Source organism: Propithecus coquereli, unplaced genomic scaffold, assembly GCF_000956105.1.
Source record: "Propithecus coquereli isolate 6110/MARCELLA unplaced genomic scaffold, Pcoq_1.0 Scaffold461, whole genome shotgun sequence".
Classification (NCBI taxonomy): Eukaryota; Metazoa; Chordata; class Mammalia; order Primates; family Indriidae; genus Propithecus; species Propithecus coquereli.
Window position 1 is genome coordinate 668084 of NW_012150408.1, and position 26197 is coordinate 694280.

The following is a 26197-nucleotide window of genomic DNA, read 5'->3' on the forward strand; positions in this document are numbered from 1 at the left end:
TTGTTTGATATAGAATTTTCAAAGTTGAAAGGACATAGTGATCATTTGAATTCAGTGATTGTTCACTAATACTCCTTAGGGCCGTTAGGGTTCCTTGATGGTTACTCCAGAAGCCTTCTTCCAAGCTGTGAGACCCTGGCAAGGGAGAAGCTAAGTACATCAGATGGACTAAACAGAGACCAAAGAGCAGAAATGAAAGTAACAGAGAATGAAGTCAATCTACTTTGGGGTATGTTCATGGCTTCTTGTGCATACTGAAAACAGCTGGATGCTGCCTTGGGTATAACACTAGAAGCCTCTTTTGATAACTGAAAAAGGTATTCTATAGGAATGAAAACTTTGTTAACTGTTGGCTTCACATTGGCCAAAGCCATGGATTTTAAATAGTGACTATGATGTCCAAGAAAACTTTGCATTTAGAAATGTTTTCTTCATCATAACAGGCAAAACGAATCAAAATCTAGCTGTTGAGTTTGATGTTTTCTTTTTTGTGCCGCAAACAAATTCCCATAAAAACCCCAAGAAGGGATTTTCTTAGTCATGTTTGGAATACTTTAAGTGTTGAACTGCATGTGTTTCTGATGTCATGACATTTAATGCCTATTTTTTCTTGCCTTTGCTAGAAGAACTGCATACTCCCTATCAAGACTGCCCTCTCCCTAAATAGAGAAAGTTAATTGTTATATGAAGTCAAAAGATTACCTTATTATCAACTTTATGATCGCTTTCTTTGACTTTTCTGGAAGGAGAAAATTTTACCATCCATGCTACATAGGTTGGGCTTTAAATAATATTTGTATATAAACAAAGCAATAAGCAATAAAAGATTTATTTTATGTGAATGTGTATAATGACTATGAGCAATAGGAAATACATTCTACATCCATGTGTGCACTGCCTGCTAAGTAACAGGAATTATATTTTACATGAATGTGTGAAGTCACTATTTTTTTTAAAAGACAGAAAACAAATAGCATTAAAGGTGGAACCGGCACACTTTCCTAGGCTGTCTCAGTAATAATGACCCCAAAGTCAATGATTTCTTCATAAACATGAAATAAGTTTAAGGCAACTTGATTGCATCACCTAAAATATAACCCTTGACTTGAAAACTTGCCCTTAATGTTTTATGAGGTCTGAAACAAAAAGGAAACTGATGGAATTAAACCAGCAAATTATTTTGCAACCCATGACTGCAGTTGTATACTGTTATACAGCAGATGTAGTCAATTGTTGAGAAAAGTTGGACCAAATTTCCAACCTGTTCATTATTGTTGATAGCTCTATTCAAAATACATTCTTGTCTTTAGAGGAACTAATAATAATGATACAAATATAAGTCTATAAACTTTTTTAAAGGGTAGGGTATCAATCATTTAGTGATTCCCAAATATCTTGATGGTTTCCACTGTGAAACCCAAACATCTGCATAGAACAAAAATTTAATTTTCTCTGATGCTTTAGAGTCCATATAGATAAAGATTGACTTCAATGATTATCCTCTTACCAGATCAGTTTTGAGAGAGATGAAAGCAAAAGAAAGAAAAAAATAGGCTACTGAATGAAATGAAACTTCAGATTTAATTTGATCACTTAGGCATTTTGTTGTTTCTTGATTCCATTGAAAGAATTGACTAATATTTGACAAACAGAATATCATCATGTTACAATCTAAAATTTGTTTTGTGGGCTAGTCAACCAATCAGAACAAATGGTGATGAAGAATTATTTCTTCAAACAGGCCTATCTTCCACGCTTTTACTGAGTTAGTTCTAGAGTTCATGAAAACGTTAAGTCCTTCTTGGGTCTTCTACATTATTTCCCTTAGGCTTGATTTTAGATACAGGTTTAAAAAGTAGAAAGTTTTATTTTCTTATGTTTCTATGGCATTGAAGTTTTGCAGAACTTTAAAATATTTGCTTTTTCCTCTCCACAACTCTGTATATTCCTTTAAGTCAAGGATAGTGCTATATTCATCTTTGCACAGTAAAGAGCAAAAAATTTTTTTAAAAAGTAAATAAATCTAAATTCTTATATGCCACTTAAAAGTTCCATACCCAGAAATCTTCAGGGTTTCCTTAAAGTAGAAAGAAAATACTGATATATATATAAATATTAATAAAATATAATTCTGTTTTTAATGCTATTAAAGCAACATAAAAATTAATCACAATTATCATTACATGTGTTTTAAAACACAACAGTTTTTTCCATCATCTCCCAGATTTTCAAGTCTCTTCTCCCATCATGGCAGATGCCCAACCACAAAGAGAAGGATTCCCTACTAAAAGCTTACAAACACTTACATAAATGAGAAGTGTTTTATTAGCATGCAATATCCTGAATTCTGGCATTTTGTGGAAAAACTGTACATATTTCCAGCAATGGCCCTAGTGTCCACTGATACTGTAATGGGAATGATAAAGTATATGGATCTGTGTTCACTTACCATTATGAGACATCCCCACTGCAAGGCATTTTTGAAACCGACAGTACTGACATTTATTTCTACTTTTTTTGTGGATCCGACAGTTAAGATCACACCTATCATAAATAAGCTTCAATCTGATCGTCCTCCGGAAGAAACCCTGCGAAGGGATATAGGAAAAGACACAGTAAATTTTAAGCAGCAACCTGTGACTAAAGGTGTACTGGCCTGGGTATGGGTTCTTGACACAGTTCTGTCCTTAGTGACTTTAGAGAAGTCACTTAACCTCTCTGGAACTCAATTCTATTTGCTACAAAATAAGAAACTAGAGGATCTCCAGCTCCTTTTTTTAGCTCTTAAAACACTTACTGACCACATCCAGCTGATGTCATTGTATCTTGGCTCTACATTTGGTTTTCAGCATGCTCTAAGAAGTGCTCTGGATTTAATGTAATGCAAATAAACCACCCTGTAATCAGTTCAGTTCTCTCTCTGCAAATCATTCCAATGGCATGCCCCTGCCTTTATAACTGTGCTAAGCAGTTTGGCAAAGTTATAATCATTTCATTCTAAAACATGATCAGGGCCAATAAAAATCCACATGTGGATAATTTTTTTGGAATTCTCTATGTTGCATAATTTCCTGCAGAATTCGTTTCATTTATGTTGTTGAAAGAGTGCCTCATAATCTTTGTAGCCTACAGACAGAAAGAGATAATAGGAAATAACATGAGAAATAATAGATAAATCCTCAGAAAATCTACTGCTATCTCAATTATGCCAGTTTGAGGATAATTGTATATTCTGCTATATTTATATCTTTTAGAAAGAACTGGAAAAAAATCTACTCAGAAATGTTTCTAACTCCATTTTTGGGGTTCATCATATTCCTATTCATTTCTATTGTTATTAATCTCTATGAAACTCAACTGTTAATGCTTTCAAATTTATCTGCCCCTGTTTGGTATAAAAAGCACAGAATTAGTATTGGTTCTGCCACTGACATGCATTCTGACTTTTTCCAGATTTCTATCTTGAACTCCAGACGAGTATGCTCTACTGTTTACTTGACACTTTCACTTGGATAACACCCATGTCTAACCCTGCATGTCCCCAACTGAATCTGACCCTCCCCTACAAATTCACTTCACTTGCAGCTTTCTCCATCTCAGTGGATGCAGCTCCATCCTCCCAGTTTCTCGAGCCCAAATCCCTGAAGTCACTCTTGACCTCTTCTTTCTCTCCTGTGGAAATCTCTTTCTCTAAGTACATACTTGCCTATATCCCTCATTGTCCTCAAGTTTTGTCCTCATCTCACCTTCTCAACGAGGCCTCCCCACCCTATTTAATACCATGGCCCGTCCCTGCCCCACAGCTCTCCTGGAGCTCTTGATCCACTTTGCTCTAGTTTTTCTTGGTTCGAATAGCACTTATGACTTTCTAACATGCTACAGGATTTACTTATTATGCCTAAGTGTTTGTTCCCCCCATCCCCCACAGGTTAGTTAAAATTGTGAGCTCCACAGGGTCAAGGACTGTCTCTTATACCCCTGGATGTAACCCAAACACCTACGACAGTGCTCCATTAAAACTTGTTGAATGAATATATGAGTCACTTAACTTCTTCTCTGGACCTCCCCTTTTCCAACTGCGAAATGAGAAAGCACTTCCATCTTCAACAGTTTGTGATTCTAAACCATGACACGACAAGGCCATGTCAACTCTGTGTTTATCATTTCCTCGCCCTTTAAGAACATACAGTTTTATCACTTAGTATGTAAAACTAAGTAATATATTGTTTAATAATGCTTGCTTTGAGGCTTTACTAAATGGTATACTAAATGTAGTTTTGTGGACTACTCTCTTTTTAAAAAATTTGGTATTAAGTTTCTAAAATTTATCTACTTTTTAGTGAGAAGCTATGATTTATTAATTTTCATAATTTTAAAATATTCCATTTTATGACTACACTATAATTTATTAATCTATTAGCATGTTGATGGATGTTTGAATTGTTGCTGATTTTTGCTATTATGAGCAGTGCTTCTATAAATATTCTTGTAAATATTTTACAATGTACATGTATAAGAGTTACCTAGGAATGGAGTTTCTGGATTGTATGTGTGAATGTTAAATTTTACAAGAAAATGCCAAATTGTTTTCCAAAGTGGTTTTATCAGTTTACACTTCCACAAGCAGTTTATGAATGTTCTGGTCTCTCCTACATGTGTCGTTGTCAGACTTTTAAATTTTTGACAATCTACTACGTGTAAAATAGAATATAAGTATGATTTCAATTTGTATGTCCCTAATTTTTCACTTCCCAGTTTCTAACTATATTTTCCTTAAATTGAATTTTAGACATTTCTAATATATTCTAGATATTAATCTGTTATCTCTTGTGGATGTTGCAAATATCTTCTCCTCTCTATGACTTAGTATTCTTAAAATGTACTTTTTCACTGTTTTTATTTTTCTCTAACATGTATGTTAGAGTAATTAACCCCTACTAACCCCTACTAAAAGTATAGAAAACTACAGGTGTGGTGGCACGGGCCTGTAGTCCCATCTACTCTGGAGGCTGAGGCAGGAGGATTGCTTGAGCCCAGGAGTTCAAGGTTGCAGTGAGCATGATGATACCACTGCACTCTACCTGGGGCGACAGAGTGAGACTCTGTCTCAAAAAAAGAGTGTTTTTTAAGTTATTTTTGGCTATTTTTGTTAGATTATGGAAAACAGGTCTAGTATGTGTAATAAGTGGCTATCTTTGGCTGCTTGTTTATTTTAAATTAACTTTTTTGATTACCCATTAGGAAAAAATTGCTTTGTAATGTAAATGCTTTGAAAATGTAAACATTTTCATTTCACCCTCATTCTTGAGAGATTACTGGCTACTCAGTTATTTTCTCTTAACACTTTGAATTCCATTATCTTTGTGCTTTCAGTGTTGCTGTTGAGAAGTCACTTGTCAACTGACTTCCAGGTGATCTTTCTTTTTCTCTTTGGTTGTTTTTATATACTCTGTTTGTCTCTAGTATTCTGCAGTTTTACTGCAGTGTGTTTAGGCATGGATTTCTTTTCATTTATCTTCTTGGACATGTTGTTTCTGCATCCCAGCTCATCAGTACTGGGCTCCAATTAGGTAAGTGTTAGACTTTCTTATCCTAAGCCTTCACATTTCTGAACTTCTCTTTTATATTTTCCATCTTCTTCTCACTAATTACTCACTACTATTGATTACAAAAATAAAAATCAAAATAGCAGCCAAATAACACAAAAAATATGTAATTACATGGGCAAAAGTAAAAACAAACATTTTTCACCAAAGTTCCTTGGTGAGAACAGTTCTGTGTTTTATTCTTCTACTGATCCATGAAGAAGACATACCTTTTTCATAGTCAGACACCCTATGAACCCTTCAAGAACTAAAAGAGCCTTCAAATGCCAGAGGATCCTGGATGGGCCATATTCTTTAACATATTGTTGGTCTCATTCTCAGCAATTTTTTTGCTTACCTCTTTCAGTTCAGTAATCCCTTCTTCTGCTGTGTCCAGTGTGCTAACACTTCCATTGAATTTTTATATCAGTAATTATATTTTTAACTTTTAGAAGATTCACTAGGTTTGTTTTCAAAGCTTCCTGATCATTCCTGACACTCTACTTGTTTGTTCCCTGCTGTGATCCTGTCCTCATTCTTTAAATAATTCACACATAACTGTTCTATATTCTGTTTCAGGCAATCCCAATATTTATCTGCTTTCCCTGGCTAGGGGCAGAGGGGGAAATCTGTATCAGTTTTTTTTGTTTGTTTTTGATGAATGTCATTCAAGGTGATTACCTTCTTATATACTCGCTGATATTTATTTTGAACTCGTTTCTTGACCTTAAAAACTGGGGAATCCCATAGGGTCTAAATTAGGAATTCTTTCCTCCAAAGAGAATTTGCAGATGCTTCTCCTGAAAACCAGAGGTGCTACTGAGTTATGACTACTTCTGACTCCCTCGAGAATCCCGGCTTCATTCAGAAGCCCTACACTCAGCTCCTCCTCACTGATGATGCAGGAAACTTCCACAGGAATCTGTCTTTAGGGCAGTGCTGCACCTCAGCACCTCTCTGGGCATCTATCACGAGGAGAACTTTGCCCCTCTAAGTGTGCCTGCAGTTCACAGCTCTGGGCCTAGGATTTGTTTGTTTTGTTTCGTTTTGTTTCACTGATGCTGTTTTGGGGAGTTTTCCTTACCTCTTATGAGATCAGCAATATCTCAAAGAATACACTCTATGGAGAATCAGCTGGAAGTTGAAGGCTGTTTCATTCTCAAAACATTCTGAGGACCTTTAGATATTAAAAAAGTATTTTTTTCTTTTTTACTGATTAACAGAAGGCTAATGTATAAACTGTTCTCACTGATAAATGTTGGTGGGAAATTCTGATTTTTGCCATTGTGATCATAAATATTTTATAATATTTCTTGAATTCTTTTCTCATTTTCACTTTTTAAAACTAATATTAGGGGTTGAAAATGCTGCCTGGCCAGCTGACAGCTGGATGGGTCGCAGAACATTCAGTTATTTGGCATGGCTAATGGAGGAAGGTTTTTTGACAAGAGAATTATGTTAAGTTTAACCCTTAAATGCAGATTTTTTACTTGACTCATCTGGCCTTTCAAATGTGTAACACATTCTTTTTGTGATGATTCTAGGTCTTTCAATGTTAAAGGACAATTATTCTAAATATCATTTATGTACTGTATATGTACATAAAATCTTGAACTGAATATATACAGACCCCAGCAAACACCATGAAACTTGTTTTTGCTTCTTTTTTTTTTTTTTTTGAGACAGAGTCTCACTGTGTTGCCCGGGCTAGAGTGCCGTGGTGTCATCCTAGCTCACAGCAACCTCACACTCCTGGGCTCAAGCAATCCTTCTGCCTCAGCTTCCCGAGTAGCTGGGACTACAGGCACTCGCCACCATGCCCGGCTAATTTTTTCTATATATTTTTAGTTGTCCAATTAATTTCTTTCTAATTTTAATAGAGACGGGGTCTCGCTCTTGCTCAGGCTGGTTTCGAACTCTTGAGCTCAAACAATCCGCCCGCCTCGGCCTCCCAGAGAGCTAGGATTACAGGTATGAGCCACCGCGCCCGGCCTGCTTCTTTTTTTTATACTGAGTTCACGATAACCAACTCTCTCCTTGTCATCTGACTCAAGGAATCTAGAGGGAAGATGTAAGGATATTACTGAGTGTTTTTCTGTAAAATTATTTATTGATGTGAAGAATGAGGCCAGCTTCTCCCAAGTTTCTTCATACTACTGATAAAGAAACTCTCTTTAACAACATTCTTCTTTATTATTTCAGAGTTCCTAAAATAATGCATTTTAAACAACTTATTCCTCTGATCATCACATAGTCTGTTAATTGGTGTGATGGAGATGCATCAGTCACCATTTCAGAAAATTTTTTTGTATATATATTTATTCTAAATTCTTCACATTTGTCTGTGTGAAAGTGATTCCTATTTTTTTTGGTTATCATTTAAAAATTTTTTCCAACCTCTTCTCAACTGCTCACTTTTAACAAACCTTCAGGGGCAATGACACCTACGAGTGGTATTGATTTTACGGCGAGATTAAAAGTCCCATGTTGGACCTATGCTCTGCTTTCCCATGAAGTGGTCTGGCCCATAGAAGCTGAATCAATTAGCTATGACTGACAGGTGGGAATAGATTAAAACCCTTCCTAAGATAAGGTCCTATGTAGAAATACAAAAGCAGATTACATTGTATTGTATGGTAGATTACACTTACTTATATCTTTAGGTAATCCTACGATTCTAAAATGATCTTTCACTAAAGATGCAAAAAACAGTATAAAACCTACTAAAGAAAAAATATGTGTCCAATTTATAGGCAATAAGTAAATGATAGCTGTGCAAGCTCTAAAGTATATATATATCTTTCAGTAGCTAAAGGTTTTATTTTATGTAAGTTTGCAATATTAATACACCCAAGAATCTGTCACTATTTCACTTTAATCCAAACCCAATCTATTCATCCCCATCTGTTTGATTGAATTTTGGCAAGAATCACTAATAGAAACCTTTTCCATCTGCACTGTAAAATTGTTTAAGAAGTCCTACCAACATCTGTCTTATGCAATATAACTATTCTTTTCAATCCATAAATTAGTCTGAAGCTTTGTGGTCAACTATACTTTAATTATGGGTAAAATTCACATTCTACTGAAATGGCGAATGTTAAACTGACAAAGCACCTTTCAGAAAATAAATACAGATGAGTTGAACACATTTGCTAACTTCATTTTCCTAGCTTTTAATTGAGTATCGATGACCTAATGAGACATCTTTGATTACTGAAAGCCACCGGTCTAATGTAGCTGTATTCAGAATGTGGCAGAAATTTTTAGTTTCAAAGAAGCAAAAAATGAGTGATTGTATTCCTTTAGATTCAATATCTTATAATGGTGGTTCTCAAACCTTTTGGTCTCAGAGCCCCTTCACTCTCCTAAAAATTACTGAAGACTCAAAGAGCTTGTGTTTATGTGGCTGCCTCTACTGATGTTTATCACACTAGACATTAAAACCGAGAAATTATTATGCACAAGAACATAAAAGCAAACATTTCATTAGCCACTAGAGCTATGTCATCGGCCCACATCATGTAGCTTCCAGATACTACAATTATACTCCTGAGAGAATGAGAGTGAAAAAGATAAACAACCATTTATTATTATGAAAATAGTTTCAACTTCATGGATGCCTTGAAAATGTTTTAGGGACTCCTGGGGGTCCCCAGACCACACTTTGAGAATTGCTGACTTATACTTGGAGAAGCCAGATGATATTGTTGCATTTTTCTTATTCTCATCTTTAAAATATATATTAATAGATGTCTATTTTCCCTTCCCAAGTGAGATCATTTTCTTTGCATTTTAGTCTAGGAATTTTGTAATCCACACTTTGGGTGGTTTATGAATTACTGCAGGTTAGTATACCATACTATTAATTTCTTCTGTTGTTTTTTATTTAAAAAAAAATTTTTTTTAATCTGGGGTAGGTTAAGGACTCCCCTGTATTTTTCAGGTTTTATTAGGTGTTTATTCTCCATCTCTGCCTTCTACCCTTCCTAATCCTAACCTGGAGGCACTTGGATTTCCTTCTCCCTCTTCTTTCTTCTTTTTGCTACTTTTCTCCTTTGTTTGCTTCTATTTTCTAAGTTTTGGTGCCCTCGGAACTTAGATTTATCACTATAACCAACTACTGACAATGTTTCTGTCTTCCGATTTTCAGCTATTCTCAGTAACGTTAGCTCTCCACAAATATGTGACTAATAGGATCATGGTGGAATAATTTAAAGGTTCTAGTTTTGTAAGTGCTGTACCAGCTAATAAAAAACAATAACTTATGGTGGAAACTTAACTAATCATGCTGCTTTTATTTATTAACATAAATTATCAACATGACCAAAACTGAATGGTTTCTTCAGTTAAATATGGCTCAGAATTTAGCAACAATTTACTCACTCAAAAATGGTATAAATCTAACTCAATAAAATGACATGCTCTTCCTACTTACCAAGATCTTAGATAATTAACTACATATAGTGATTTCGTATAAGAGCATACATTTTTTAGCTTGGCTTTAATCACAGAATGAATGGGTTTTAATGTTTTAAATAAAAGCATCTCTTGCCAGGAAATATTTCAAGGAGTCATTTTGAAATTAAAGACTTTAGTGATGAATGAGACCTTGGGGAGTCAATCTAACAAGTCACTTTACACGAGGGGATGGAGGGACACAGTGTGCATGTCACTGGCTAGTGACTTTGGTAAGTGGCAGAGCTTACTACTAGTTCGCCTCTTTTTACTATATTAGGTTGCCTTTAGAGCAATAAACAGTTTGCATTGAAGGGACTTTAGAGATCATCTAATTCAACTCTATCATTTTATAGATGCAAAAACTTAGGTAGGATATGGTCAAATAATGATCTATTTAAAAGTACCCTGCAAGAGATCTGCTGCCTAGTAAAAACTCAATAAAAATCAGTTTCCTCTTTTGGATCATCATCCAGTTAGAAACCCAGATGTCCTAACTCTTCCCTAACAGCTGTTCTGCTTTTTTATTCTGAATAAAAAGCTCAACTGAGGCAGTGTTTATTTTATAAGGTAGATATTTATGAATAATTTATTCTGTGCCCTGGAGAATAAAATAAATTCTATTTTATTCATTGAGTATATTAAAATTGTTTTAAAAGATTGCAGATTAAAATATGAGTGGATTAACATTATTTTCTTAATAATTAAGCAGCATATTACTAAATGTCTGACTTTTCAAAAATACTCTTTTTCACAAAGAAGGAGGTGAGGACAAACAGCATCTCCTTTCCGAAGCTGTCACACCTGCTCGCCTGTTCATAATACGTGGCTCAAACTGACGCTGGATAAGGAAACACAGATGCTGGTTCTGGAGTCAACGCAGTACGAGGACCTAGGTCTGCTACATGCTAATGATGACCCTGGGCAGGTCTTGCTAATCCATAATTTCTGCATCTGCAATGAGGCCATAAATAAGCTAAACCTCATAGGACTGCTCTAAAGATGGAATGATTCACAGACATAAACAATGTGTCAAACCTTACATATATAAAATACTACACGGTATAGTGAAAAAAACACTAGAGGATTCCGGAAATCTGGGTCCTGGTGCTGGCTTATCACTGTCTTGACACGACACCTTGGAAAAGTCACCCTTTTGTAAAAATCTGCAAGATGCAAGAGTGAAGTCAGATCAATGTCTCAAAAAACCAATTTGGAGAAAGGGAAGTAGGACAAAGCCGTCCTGCTTTTATCAGTTTGCAAATATTCTATCATTTAAAGAAGGGGTTCTGCCAAAAAAAAAATGTTTGACAATTTTATCTCAATTCCTTGAAAATTGTTTGCAACCGGAAATGAAATAACAAGTAAAGTTTCTACAAATTCTTTGAAGAATTTTTTTTTTTTTTTACCTTGCATCCTTCACATGCATGAACTCCGTAGTGGAACCCGGAAGCTTTATCTCCACACACACGGCATTCAATTGCCATGAGGGAGTTGGAAGGCTCTTCATGAGGCTTATTGTAGAGCTGAGACTTTTCAGAATAGTAAGGTGGGGATGCAGGCTCCACTTTGATGGCACCTGTGTGTTGAAAATGTGAGAGGATAATTACCACACGAAAAACCACCCTAAAAAGGCAACAGGGCAAGTCACCATAGGACACTTTCATGCCATGTTTTTATTATTTCAGTGTAGAAGTACAACGGACCATGAACAAACACTGGAGTTAAGGCAAGAAAAAGCAGTCTTTGTAATTACAGGCAAGTCACAACATCTCTGAGCCTCACCTGTAAAAATAAAATGGGTTTGGGAACCAAGTCTGTAGTTCTATAACCCCTCAATGTCCTGCAATGCTACAAGTATAACATACAACATGTAGGATTTGACACAAGGGAGCTTATTTTGCTAGGAAACGTGATGCATTTGGCATTCCTCACAATATTAAATTACATATTTTATTTAAATGTTGCATTTTAGAAGTATTTTTAAACCACTCCTGCAAAAGAACATTGCTGTGAAAAGGTCATGGTATGCCCAGCTTGCAGGTACATGAAAAATAAGAGCCCCGTTTACCATCGGTGTTGAGTCGAAGGAGGTAGTTTGTAAAATAATCTGATAGAGGGTAGGAGAATCTATAGAAAAGTAAGCACTACCTTTTACTGGTTAGGTTCAGGCCCATTACATTTCCATATTAGGCTCTAACTGAAAACCACACAGATAAATATAACCAAGTGTATCTTTATCTAAAAAAAAACTAGAAATACAGGAAGTTCTTACTTATTGTCAAGTAATGGTTGCCAATTACATAGTGGTGGCTTTGGAAAACCAGCATGTCAACCCACACAAGATAAAAATCAAGGAAATAGCATCACAGAAATATATTTTATCTTGAAAAGTGCAGTTCTAGTTTTTCTTGAGTCTGATGCTTGATAACATAGTTAATGGCATGAAGCTTTATCAATAGGCTACAGTGTTAAAATACAAATTTGTGCTGAAAAATAGGTTTCATTATAAACTTCTCCAATGACAGATTAGAAAAAAAATGGACTACAGTAATAGTAATTTATTGATGATGAGTTATATAAGGTAATTTGGAACTGTCACCTACTAGCTTATAAAGGGCCAAAAGAATTCAAAGTTTGGATGATTAGCCTGAGAAACAACTGGCAAAGGAATAATGCTAGGAAATGCTAAGAAGGAAGAAAACAAGAAAAGAAAGAAGGAAGGGAGGAAGGAAGGAGTGGAGAAAAACAGGAAAGATTGACCTGGGACCATCTTCCTTTTTGGCATATTGTAGACACCTAATATTTCATGAAAAAAAGGATGAATAAATGAATGGTAAATGCCTTCTCTAAAGAGTTTTAGTCTTTGGAACAGTATTTATTCCAGGGTTATTGAGAGATTAGTCTTATTCCAGTCTCAGTAGTCTGAAAAGCGAAAATAAACATCATACTTTGGTACTCTTGGAGTTTCAGGTCATACTTATAATCAGCAACCATTGGGTCTGCTCTTGTGAAAGGGATGTCTTCATAGTGTGGACTAGAAATGCTGGAGAAATCGACAGTGGTGAAGGGCTTGATGTCAAAGGAGTGGGGGTGGTCGTCCATCATGGAAAGATCCACGGAGCTGATCCCAAAGTTGGTGGGCCAAAAGGGCATCTCTGTGTCCACCATGGTAATTTCTGAAAGGGGGAAAAAAAAAGAGTAGCTATGAAGTTAAGTCCTGGAGAACAGAGCAATCTTCTAAAGACATATAGAAAGGGAAGTGAAAGTCTTTGATAAAGTAATCTCATCTAGGTTATCGCAATGAGAGAAGGAACATAATCACCTTTTTAGTGCTGCCTGGCTTGTTTTACAGTAGGAAGGAAGTCACTCAGCCCTTGCTGGGTATCACAGTAGAGAGCCCTATAATGGTACAGGTGCAAATAGTATGTTCATGTACATGTCCTGCCAACAGCCCTGCTCTCATTTTCTACAAAAGATCATCAATTGAGTCTGCTAATGATTGTTTTTATTTATTTAATTTTTTTCCCAAGTTTATTGAGGTATAACAGACAAAATTTTATATTTAAGGTATACCATATGATATTTTAATACACTGTAAAATGATTACCATAATCAAGCTAATTAACATATTCATCACTTCACACAGTTACCTGTGTGTGTGTGTGTGTGTCTGTGTGTGTGTGTGTGTGTGTGTGTGTGTTGAGAACACTGAAGACCTATTCTCTTAGCAATTTCAGGTATATGATACAGTATTATTAACCACATCACTTTGCTGTATACTAGGTCTTCAGAACTTATTTATCCTGCATAATTGAACTTCAGCCAACATCCTCCCATTTCCCCACCCTCCAGCCCCTGGAAACCACCATTTTACTTTCTGCTTCCATGAGTTCAACACTTAGATTCCACATATAAGTGAATTCATGTAGTATTTGTCTTTCTGTGCCTGGCTTATTTCCCTTAGCCTGACGTGCTCTAGGTTCATCTGTGTTGTCCCAAATGACAAGATTTCCTTCATTTGCAAGGCAGAATATTCCATTGTGTATGTGTGTGTACATATATATAAATACACTGCAATTTTTTTATCCATTTATTCATCGACAGATGCTTAGGTTGATTTCATATTTTGGCTATTATCAATAATGCTGTGATGAAATGGGAGAGCAGACAGCTCTTCAACATACTGATCTCATTTCATTTGGGTATATACCCAGAAGTGGGATTACTGGATCATACGGTAGTTCTATCTTTAGTTTTTTGAGGAAGCTCCATTCTGTTTTCAATAATGACTGTACCAATTTACATTCCCACCAACATAAAGGTTCCCTCTTATCCAAACCCTCGTCAACACTTGTTATCTTTCGTGTTTTTGATAATCAGTTTGAGGTGGTATCTCATTGATTTGCATTTCCCTGACGAGTGGTAGTGTTGCGTACCTTTTTATATACCTTCTTCGGGAAAATGTCTATTCGGGGCCTTTGCCCATTTTTTAACTGGGTTATTTGTTTTCTTGCTTTGAGTTGGTTGAGTTTCTTATATATTTTGGACACTAACCCTTATCAGATGTACAGTTTGCAAATATTTTCTCCCATTCTGTAGGTTGTCTCTCCACTCTGTTGATTATTTCCTTTGCTGTGCAGAGCCATTTTAGTTTGATGCAATCTGTTAATGATTGTTTTTAAAGAGCACAGAGTTCTAGGACAGTTTTACTCTCTTGAAATTAGAGACTCTAGAAAATTTTCTCTTTAGGATGCAGATTTTGCTATTCCACTCTGTTTTTAATGCTTTTGCGTAGGAGAAAAGTTGGCAAATTAAATTTAGGTAAATGAATTTATTCTTTAACTGCATTCTAAAATAATTTTGTTCTTAAAGTAATACTAAAATAATTTTTTTTAAAAAGGAAGGTCCCTTCTGTACCATGAAAAATTACTCAAATATTTATCTTTTCTATGTATACAGCTTTTCTTAAAGAGGAGAGAGTTTCCCGACATTGAGAACAGAAAGGTTAGAGATACATGGAAACATTACATTAAACCTGAGAGAGTGTCAAAATCAGAATCTGGCCCAGCATTAATTTTAACCGCCCTCCTCCACAAAAATAAAATAGAGATGGAAACAAGAAAACATATCAAAGACAAAGAGAAAAACACTTACATGGATTCTAAAGCCACAGAATAACCAGTTTCATGAACCGTCTGCCCAGGATGATACACGCCACATGCATTTTTCTAAATATGATCTGTTGTCACAGTACGTGCAACAAAACCCTGACCAGTTTTGGTTCTAAGTACTTAATGTGAACTTGTGAGCCAATGAGTGTGTAGACTTTAAAACTTTATGCAATAAGTACTTGTCTGACTCAGTGAACATGAAACCAGTTCATTATTCAAAGTGGTGCCAAAAAAGCAGTCACCAAGTATTTTAAATGTTAACTCTAAGGCCAAAAACAGTGGAGGGAGCCGACAGTGGAGACAAAGGGATGAACTGCCCAGACGCTCTAGGCTCTAGGGCTCCTGAAGTCATGGGCTCATCTGTCTTGCTTGCACTCAAATCGCCACCAGCTAACAAAGGGTTTGCCTCACAGTAGGTGCTCCTTACATATTTATTTATTAAATACTAAATAAATGGATGACTAAATGAGTTGGCTGTGAAATTTTAGTACAAGGGCAGGGGGAAGAAGGGGGACAAGCTGATACTTATTCGAGCACCTCCCATGTGCTGGGCACATCCTACCTTTCATTCCATGTAATCTGAGATATTATCCCGACTTTACAGCTAAGGAAGCTAGGATGTGGGTACCGTGACTTGCCCAAGGTCCACTAGCTAGAAAGTAGAAGATTCAAACTCAAGATTGACCCAGAAACCCTAACCTGTATATATTCTTTTTACTCTGTCATTTGTGGAGGCAGGGCCATGCTCCTAGGTTCTCTGGGAATGGGACTCTTGCTTTTTCCCAGCAAGAAGAGAGCTAAAAAATTTGCTCTCAGTGACTAACTCTTGCATGAGATTAAAGATTTCAGTCATGGTATTCAGAAGAAAAACTAAATGCCTGGGAAATACTAATAAGGAGACTAGTCCTGTGAATGTGCTCCCGTGGTTTCAAGAGGATTCCTTAGGCACCATTTGGGTCCACAAGTCTGAATATCTACATAAACAAATTCCCAAACAACCGTAAGGTATCTGTGTTGTAGTGTAAACACTGCACACCAAAAAGAGGAATGTGTATTGGTGATAGAGTAAAGGTCATACTGGGCCTCAATGACATCCAGAAAGAAGTCTGTGCTCCTAATGACAGGGACACCCATCCAACTGTGTCCTTTGTTTCAAGGTCCCTCCATTTATTTTGTCTATCTCCTCAGCAGGCTTAATTTTCGTCTATTTTTTTCTTAGTATAACTTACTTTCATATTAAAGTATATTTCTCTTGTTTAGATTGTAATATCCACAAAGGTGGTTTTATCAACTATTTCTTACTAGGACTATTGCAAAGTCTTCCATATACAAAACAAAGGTTGACCAAGTGAGTTAAAAGTACTGTATATATCTCTGCATGAGTACTGGGAAATGAAAATGAGGATGAAAAAATATCTGGGTTGCCGGAGAAATTGGTCACTCATCATTTTACTGGTTTAATTTTGTTTTGTTTCATTTTTAATACTCAACTTCAATCACCCCTGCCAACTGAAGCCATGCTTCTTAATACAGGAATCATATCTCTAGGGTTCATCTATTGTCTTGAGGAGTTTTGGGGAAAATTTTAAAGATAAAATAGTCACTTACGGGTTAAGGAATAGAATGAAAAGTTCATGTAATTTTTAAGGTATAACACAAAATTCCTAAAAAAATTATACTTGCTGTATATTTTAAGGCTAAAATTTTGGATGCGTTTTGTTTTGTTTTGTTTTGTTTTTAATAACAGCCCTTTTTTTAAAGACTAGTTTTAGGTTTACATAAAAATCGAGCAGAAATTACAGTTCCCATATATGCCTCTCCTCTTCTACCCACCCACACACAATTTCCTCTATTAGTAACATCTACACTAGTGTGGTGTACTTGTTACAACTGATGAACTAATATTGACACACTATTACTAACTAAAATCCATAGTTTACATTAGGGTTCACTCTTGGTGTATTAAGTTCTGTGGGTTTTGACAAATGCGTAACGTCATACATCTGCCACCCCAGTATTAGACAGAATAGTTTCATGGCCCTAAACATTCCCTGTGCTCCAGGAAGGAATGCTGTATTTTATTGTCCTCTACTATTAAGGGCATATGGTGGAAAAGCCAGAAAAACATTGAACTATACAATAAATTAAATGTTTTAGCTTGGCATTCAAACCCCTCCTCAACACAGCTCTAACTTACTTTTTCAGTCTTATTTTTCAGAGGTTATCCCAGACCTCATTCCCATTCTTGGCATATCTTGTGGTTGGGCATATCTTATTATTGCCCAGGTTGAACATGCCCTGCACCTTCTGGTCTGCTCCTCTCTGTACATGCCGTTTCCTGCGGCTGCTATATTTACCTCGCATCTCGCCATGTCACAAGCTTGCTTGTCTTTCAAATCCAGTCCAAATGCCACTTTCTCCATGAATCCTCCAACTTAAAAACACTCTCCATTCTCTGTATTCCCAAAGCACTTTGTACCTCTCCTTTACCTTGGATATAATTATTTGGATAAATATCTCTGCCATTTGATTTCTAGTTTGGAGCAAAGGGACAGCATCTTAATATCCCGTTTTCCCTTTAGTCTTTATGTACAGTTGTTTTTTACTAAATTCTTGCCATTTGAATAACCATATTTTATGGAGAAGGGTAGAATGAGTTTTCATTTTGCTGTCAAAGATGGAAAAACAAAGATACTTTCTCAATAGTTTAGTTTTGCTAAGACTTAAGTTCCCACAAAAGATGTTAGTCTTCAATATTATAAATAAAATACAATCTAAGCTATAGCCCCTACCCTCAATAACGTATACTCAGTTTTTTCTCTCTTGTTGACTATAGGAGGAAGATTAGGGTCTTATAGGATTTTCTTATTTTTCTGAGTAGAAAGGACAAAGTAAGAAATACAGCTTGCCTCTTCACCTCTATGAAAACATTGCGCAAACATACATTTTCCTTTCTCCCGTCCCCTTCTCCCTCTGCTTTTATTCTGGGACACCCTGACCTAAACAACATTACTGTACGGACCACAGTTACTGGGAGACACAGTGGTTCCCTAGACGTTTTATTTTATTTTGACTTAGAGATGGGTCCAGGAAGCCTGCTCCTAATTTTGTCTCTAGAAAACATAAGCTACTGTTTCTGCCAAGCTGTAAGTTGAGTAGGTGTTTTTTGTTACTCTGTGCAATTACCCATGAAAGAACAAATGAACAAAATATTTGCATGAACAACAGCCCTTCTCAGGAATAAGTAAGTGTCTTAACTTTCCAGCTGGGTGACACGGAGTTGTGTTGCATCAGGGTACATCAATTTCACAACCTTCAGTGTGTTTCAAGCAGGCAAAGTCTTTAGGCAGACCTAAGTAAGGACATGGATTTGTGCCATTTATCTAAGACCTTCAAACTTGGCTTTAAACTCTATTACAGTCAATGAGAAGACTTTTTTCATAATACTCCAAAGTATAATGTATTTCAAACAAAAATACAACCAATTTCATGCAAAAATAAAATAACTTCTTTAATCTGATAGGCATTATTTGGGAGTACGTAAGTGGATCAGAAAAGTTGCTAAATTATAAAATCAAGCCCCAGAACTATATGGTTTACCTTTGGGGTTTGATGTTGTCCCTTATGAAGAAGGAAAAAAAAAAACTATTATTAGAATAGCTGGGGAAATGCTGCATCTCTTAGTATTTACATTAGCTGATATTAACAGAATCCTAAACCTTTGCTATGGATTCTCACAAATACTCTGCTTGGGTTGTATCAGTTCATCCTCACAACAGCCCTATGAAGTAGGCATACTTATAATTCACCTTAAAGAAGGGGAAACTGAGGCACAGACCTGGAAGCGAGTCACCAGCCTAAGAGCACATGGTTACTAGGCAGCAGAGTAGAGCTGGTACTGATCCAGATGCCCTGAAGCTCCGCAGCCCACACACGTACTGTGCTAGACTGAACACTGGCTGGAAAACACATCTCTTCCTGATCTTCCAGCTCTTATATTAAACAACAATTAATTTCAACATACCTTCACCGAACACCTATGATGTGCCCGGTGGCAAAGGGGGCTGAGATATACTGTGAGGAGTAGCTGCAAGGGAAAGTTTTATCAGAGAAATGTGTAAAGATGGGCAACAAGAGCATGTACTTGAAAAGCCTTTCATTGATTCTCTAACACCTAGCAGCTTTGTTGGAAATGACTTTAAAGATACACTTAACCACTGATTTTTCGATCTCTTCTCACTTGTTTCAGTTTAACATCATGGTGCTCACAACTACAGTTCCAACCTGCTTATCCAGCCCCTCCTGACTGATTCATGCAGATCACTCTGCAGGGCAACTGACCTGGGAATTTCTGAATTTCTCTCCCATCAGGATAGCTGACACTGAAGACAAAAAGCATCCAGAAATATTAGAGCAGAAAAGGCCTTTATGAGATCATCTAAGTTCCTCATTTGACAGATGAAGAAAATGAGGCACAGTGATTCATCCACGGATGTCCAGGGCGTAAGTGGCTGAGGGAAGGAGAGCCAGCCCCTCCGTCTCCCGGCCTGGCGTTCTCAGCACTGCATTATCAAGTTGTTGCTATGCGGAAATATGTTGAAAAAGGCACTTTTAACCTATGCCGATTTTCATAGACCCAATTTTTTTGGCCTTAATTAATGTCTATGAATGACATCAAACTTATGAAGGAAAAAAGTCTCATGTAAGAAACCATCTACCAGATGGCAAATTTTAACAGAATTCAATGCAGAAGAAATAAATCTGGATCAGAATTTGTTTCTAACAAAAATAATAAACTCTGAATTAATCAAAAGGTTCAGGAAACAGTCTCGAACAGTCTAATAAAGTGAGCATGGGATTGGTCTGAGTTTTTACATAATAAATACAGATATACATATTTTCTTTGTCTTTTGCAGGTTGCCGTTCTGAATATTAACAGTAAAGAAAGATGAGAACAGTCTTGTGTTAGATGTCCTGGGTTCAACTCCTACCCTATTGGTTGGCAGTTTTGTGATCTCTTTTTTATCCCCAATATTAATATTAGTAATTTACCTAATTATCTGCACTATTAATACTGCCTATTTCATAGAGTTGTGAGGATTAGAAAATTTAATTAATTTAGATAATTTAATTTAGTAAGTGCAAGTAGCACTGGGCTGGATACTTAATAAGTTCTCAATAAGTATAATAATTACTATTAGTAGTAATTTTTGTTCACATTAGTAACCAGAGTACTACAGTCCTATAAAAGGTGGGCTAAAAGCCTCCACCACTACCACTAGGGGACAGGAAGAGGAAGAAACGCCAGCAAAGTCCCATTGTTCAAACAGGACCACGCCTAAAACAGATGTCCTGTTTTAAAGACCTCTGGAAAAGGAGAGTCCACAGCTCCTCTGGTTACTCATTCCAACGCTTAATTGCTCTTCTGTAGCCAGGAAAGTCTATGTCTTATCTGGCATTTCCCCAAGTGTGCTATACATATGTTAATGATGTTCCTTTAAAAATAATTAAAAAAAAAATCTGATGGTGAAGTAAATTCAGGAAATTCTAGATTAAGTGAGGTTAAATAGGTTTACTGTAAGACTTTAGACTAATATGGTAATCATTCCCGAGAAGATACAAAAGTGGGGGAAGGCACAGCATGCAATATTTGAGGAGGTATTTGATGGAATATAGTTTGTGAAATGATGATATAACCTATGTTGGAGTTTGCAACTATCTTTTTTTTCCATTTCCTGAACATATAGTTATCATCCTCTGCACATTTACCCTTTACCATATGTACTTGAGAAGCACTCTTAAGTTGTCCTTCAGTTTTTCCTTAACTTTAGAAAATCTAAAGCCAAGGATTTATGTTAGTTGAAACAGCAACAAAACCCAAGAGAGAAAGGATTTCTTAAACCACACAGAAAGGAATCACTGTGAAGATGAATGCCCTATGTACAGAGACTATCTACTTCCAGACAGGGCGGAAAAATTCCCATTTAAAGGACCAGGAATCAGAATGACATTGGACTTCTCAACAGTAACACTGGAAGCTAGAAAATCAATAGAACAATTTTTTTTTTCAAAATTCAGAGAAAAAAATTATTCCAACTTAGAATTTTATACTCAGCCAAACCATCAATCAAGTATAAGAGTAGAATAAAGACATATTCAGAAATAACAAGGTTACCTCCCCTGTACTCTTTCCTAGAGTTCTCTACCAGAACAAAGAAAGGGAAACTATGGGATCCAGGAAACAAATGTAAACATAGAAGAGAGGTGAAAGGAAGTCATAGAGTGGCCTAGAGAGAAGGCAGCAGCAGGAAGAAGAATGCCAGGTGGGATCACCTGAGAATGCAGAATACCTGATGTATCTGACCACTTGGAGAGGAGTTTTTATTAACTGTCACAGAGTTCACGGATGAATTAGTGATGAGTTACATACACAAGGAACAACAAAAAGGAGCCGCTACGAAGTGAAAAAAAATTAACTCCAGAAGAACAAATGAGTATACAGGACAGGAAGTAGCATGTACACGCTGCTTGGCTCCACTATAAGGAGTACTTTCAAAGTTTTTACAATGTAACCACAGACAACTGATTTTACCCCAAACTACAAGTAACTACATTGTGAAGATGAGGGGAAGGAGAAGTGTGTGTTGAAATGGAGTGTGGTGGTAAAAGGGCTAAATCCTTATCTCCTACAGTGGGAAGTCAATGGATAATGAACACAATTTTAAAAGTAGTATAAGCACGTAATTCTAAAGATATGAAGGTAAATATCTGAAAGAGTTAAAAGCATTGCCTTTGAGGAGTAGGAAGTAGCTGTGGGACTGAGGATCTCTGCTCTTCATTGAAAGCTTTGTACTATCTGACTTTTAAAACTATGTACAAGTCTTACTTTGATAAAAGTAAAAATTAAGAAAAAGTTAAATATCTTTTCCTTGTGATACTTTTCTGTGATTTCACCTGAGGGAGTAAATCTATTCCTTGTGTGTGTCCCAGTCCTCTTAAAAGGAATTATCATGCAATCATCTGGAAAAGTAGAAAAAATTTCATTTCAAGTAAAATGAAGGAAAATCAGAAAATAGTTCTGATACTTGACCAAGAGATGGTTGTTCTTTTGACTCAAGCATTTAAAAAATAACTTTTACCAATTCACTTCTTTTTCTTCATGTAGTACACAGGGTTTTGTTTAGTAAAGGAGAAAAAAGGCTCTGGAACCCATTAGCAGAAGTATAATTTAATAATAATAGCTAATAGTTTTTAAGCACTAATTAAAAATAGTCCTATGAGTTATATATAATTATTACTACCACCTAAAAGATTTTAAAATTAGACATAAAAGGGCTAAATGATTTGCCCAATGTTATACAACTAATAGGTACAAAAGCCGGGGTGTACATTCTGTTGTAGTTTCTCTGAATACAGAACCCCTTATTTTGGACAATGTGAATTAAGAAAAGGATTAGAAATAAATTTTTTGGTGTGTCATTTGCTTCTTCAACATAAGAAAATATATTTTCATTCTTCTGTCTACTTAGACTATATTAAAAACCAAATTCAATGTGTCTGTGGTTTGATTTCCCATTGATAGCTTTGGCAGAAGTCAAAATATTCCAGTATGTATCTGTTTATGCACATTTCTTTATAATAAGCCAGAAGGCTTCATAGCAAATTTTCAAATTCAGATCAACAAAGGGTATATCACCATCTTTAGAGGAGAACATGGTCATTAATGCTTTTTAAAGTTCGTTTTCTCTTGTGTGGGCCACATCTTGTTTGGATAGCTTGCTTAAGCTAGTCCTGAGGTATCACGTAATAGCATCGTGCTCTCATTCATACTCACCATCTCTGCTTCCTCGGCAGAGATTCATTATGGTCAAACTAGCTCAAGCCTGGTTCTTCTGCTAAAACTATCTTCATGTATTTCCAAAGGGAGATGTTACTAATAATCTATTAATAATTATGACTAAGGCTAAATCTGCTGAACAGTGTCTCTGGCTTAGTTGAAATTCCTACTTTGCCTAGCACATACCAACAGCAATGAAGAATGGTGCTTATTTAGAAATGAAAGAGGGGATATCACTACAGATCTCATGGACATTAAAAAGATAATAAAGGAATACTCTGAATAAGTCTATGCCCACAAATTCAATAACCTAAATGAAACGAACTCATTCCTTGAAAGACACAATCTGTCAAAACTTAAACAAGAGGAAATACACAAATTGAATAGGCCTATGTATATTTATGAAATAAATTGAATCAATAATTAGTAACCTTCCAAAACTGAAAGCACCAGACCAAGAGGGGTTCACTGGTAAATTCTATCAAACATTTAAAGATGAAATTATACCAATTCTCAACAGTATTTTTCAGAATATAAAAGCAGAGGAAATACTTCCTAACTCATTCTATGAGGCCAGCATTACCCTAAACTAAATCAAAACAGATATTATAAGAAAAAAAACTATAGACCAATATCTCTCATGAAAATAGATGCAAAAATCCTCAACAATATATTAGCAAATTGAATCTAACAATGTAGTAAAAGAATTACACACCATGGCCAAGTGAGATTTTTCCTAGGTATGCAAGACTGGTTCAGTATTAGAAAATTAATGAATGTACTCCATTGTATCAATAGCCTAAAGAAGAAAAGTCACACAATCACATCAATAGATGCAAACCAAGAATTTGGCAAAATCCAACATCCATTCATGATAAAAACTCTCAGCAAATTAGGAACAGAAGGAAAACTCCTCACCTTGACAAGGAATATCTACAAAAAACCTGCAGCTAACACCATAATGATGAGAAACTCAAGCTTTCCCCGCTAAGATCTGGAACAAGGCAAGGACATCCCCTATCATGACTGGTTTTCAACATCATACTAACAGTCTTAGCTAACGTAATAAGCCAAGAAAAGGAAACAAAAGGGATACAGATTGGGAAGGCAGAAATAAAACTGGCTTTGTTTGCAAATGACATGATGATCTACCAAAATATCCGAAAGAACAGACAAAAAAATCTCCTGGAGCTATTAAGTGATTATAGCAAGGTGGCAGGATACAAGGCTAATATATAAGTCAATTGTTTTCCTATATACCACCAATGAAAGAGTAGAATTTGAAATTAAAATCACATTGCCACTTATATTAGCATGCCCCCCAAATGAAACACTTAGGTATAAATCTAAAAAAATATATAAAAAATTTATGTGAGAAAAACTACAAAACTCTGATGAAAGATATCAAACTGAATAAGCAAAGAAATGTTCCATGTTCATAGATAGGAAGACTCAATATTGCCAAGATACCAGTTCATCCCAACTCAACCTATAGATTTCCTGCAATCCCAATCAAAATCCCAGCAAGTTATTTTGTGAATATTGATAAACTGATTCTAAAATTTATACAGAGAAGCAAAAGACCCAGAATAGCCAACTCAATAGTGAAGAAGAGCAAAGTCAGAGGACTGACACGACCCGACTTCAAGCCTTACTATAAAGCTACAGTAATTAAGATGGTGTGTATTGGCAAAAGAACAGATAAACAGATCAAAGCAACAGAATAGAGAGCCCAGAGATAGGCCCACATAAATGTAGTCAAGTGATCTTTGACAAAGGAACAAAGGCAACACAATGAAGCAAAGACAATCTTTTCAACAAATGGTGCTGAACAACTGGACATCCACAAGCAAAAAAATGAATTTAGACATAGACTTCACTCCCTTCATAAAAATTAACTCAAAATGGATCATAGATCTAAATGTAAAATGCAAAACTATAAAATGCCTTGAGGTAATGTAGGAGTTGGGTATGGTAATGACTTTTTAGATAAAACACTAAAGGCATGAACCATGAAAGAAAGAATTAATTAGCTTGATTTTATTAAAATCAAAAATTTCTGCTCTGCACAAAACTACATCAAGAGAGTGAGAAGGTAAGCCACAGACTGGGAGAAAATATTTGCAAAAAACATATCTGATAAAGGAATGTTATCCAAAATCTACAAAGAATGCTTAAAACTTGATAAGAAAATGAAAACTTGATTAAAAAATAGGAAAAGACATGAACAGACATCTTACCAAAAAAGACACAGAGCTAGCATGTAAGCATATGAAAAGATTTTCAACATCAAATGTCATTAGAACATTGCAAATTATGACAACAAGGTACCACTACATACTTATTAGAATGGCCAAGATCCAAAACACCAACACCACCAAATGCTGGTGAGGACGTGGAGCAATGGACATAACTGCTGACGGGAATGCAAAAATAGTACAGCCACTTTCGCAGTTTCTTATAAAACTAAGCATACTCTTACCATGCAATCTAGCAATCACACTCTTTGGTATTTACCCAAATGAATTGAAAACTTACGTCCACACAAAAACCTGCACACAGGTGTTTATAGCTTTACTCATAATTGCCTAAAGTTGGAAGCAACCAAGACACCTTTGAGTAGATGAATGGATAAACTGTGGTTCATCCAGACAACGGAATATTACTAAGTGCTAATAAGAAATGAGCTATCAAGCCACGAAAAGATATGAAGGAAACTTAAATGCACATGATTACGTGAAAGAAGCCAATCTGAAAAGAACTGATATATTTGGCTTGTACGTAGGCCTCTTATGCTTTACAAGGACATCGTATTTTTAAAAAATGCAGAAAATGTTTTTCCAAATACTAATGTTTATATCAGGAGTCTTGTGTTTGGGATGTTAATGTGCTTCAATCAGTGGAGTTGTCTTTTGAGACATTCCATTTAAATGAAATAAAGTCAGTGGGTTAAATCCATTCTAGCTACCGATTTTACACTAATTATTTAACTTTTCTTTGTATCAACAACCTGTTTTATAAACCATGTTTCTTAAAAGAGTTACCATTATATGTTTCTCTTCCCCAAACCTTTCTCTGTTTTAGTTTCCTTTGGCATTTTCCTTTCTCTATATCTTAAGCTCAGTAAACACTCAATCAGTAAT

General features: G+C 35.9%; 1 protein-coding gene across 1 annotated transcript in view; it reads right to left on the minus strand.

Annotated features, from left to right (window-relative positions):
* PPARG (peroxisome proliferator-activated receptor gamma) overlaps positions 1 to 26197 on the minus strand; it is a 130166-nt gene that overhangs the window by 36110 nt on the left and 67859 nt on the right. The window contains exons 3-5 of the mRNA XM_012655177.1: positions 12995 to 13222; positions 11453 to 11622; positions 2450 to 2588 (exon numbers count right to left, since the gene is read on the minus strand). Of these exons, the coding sequence (XP_012510631.1) occupies positions 2450 to 2588; positions 11453 to 11622; positions 12995 to 13214 (529 nt within the window). The 5' untranslated portion in view covers positions 13215 to 13222. The remainder of the gene's footprint in view (positions 1 to 2449; positions 2589 to 11452; positions 11623 to 12994; positions 13223 to 26197) is intronic.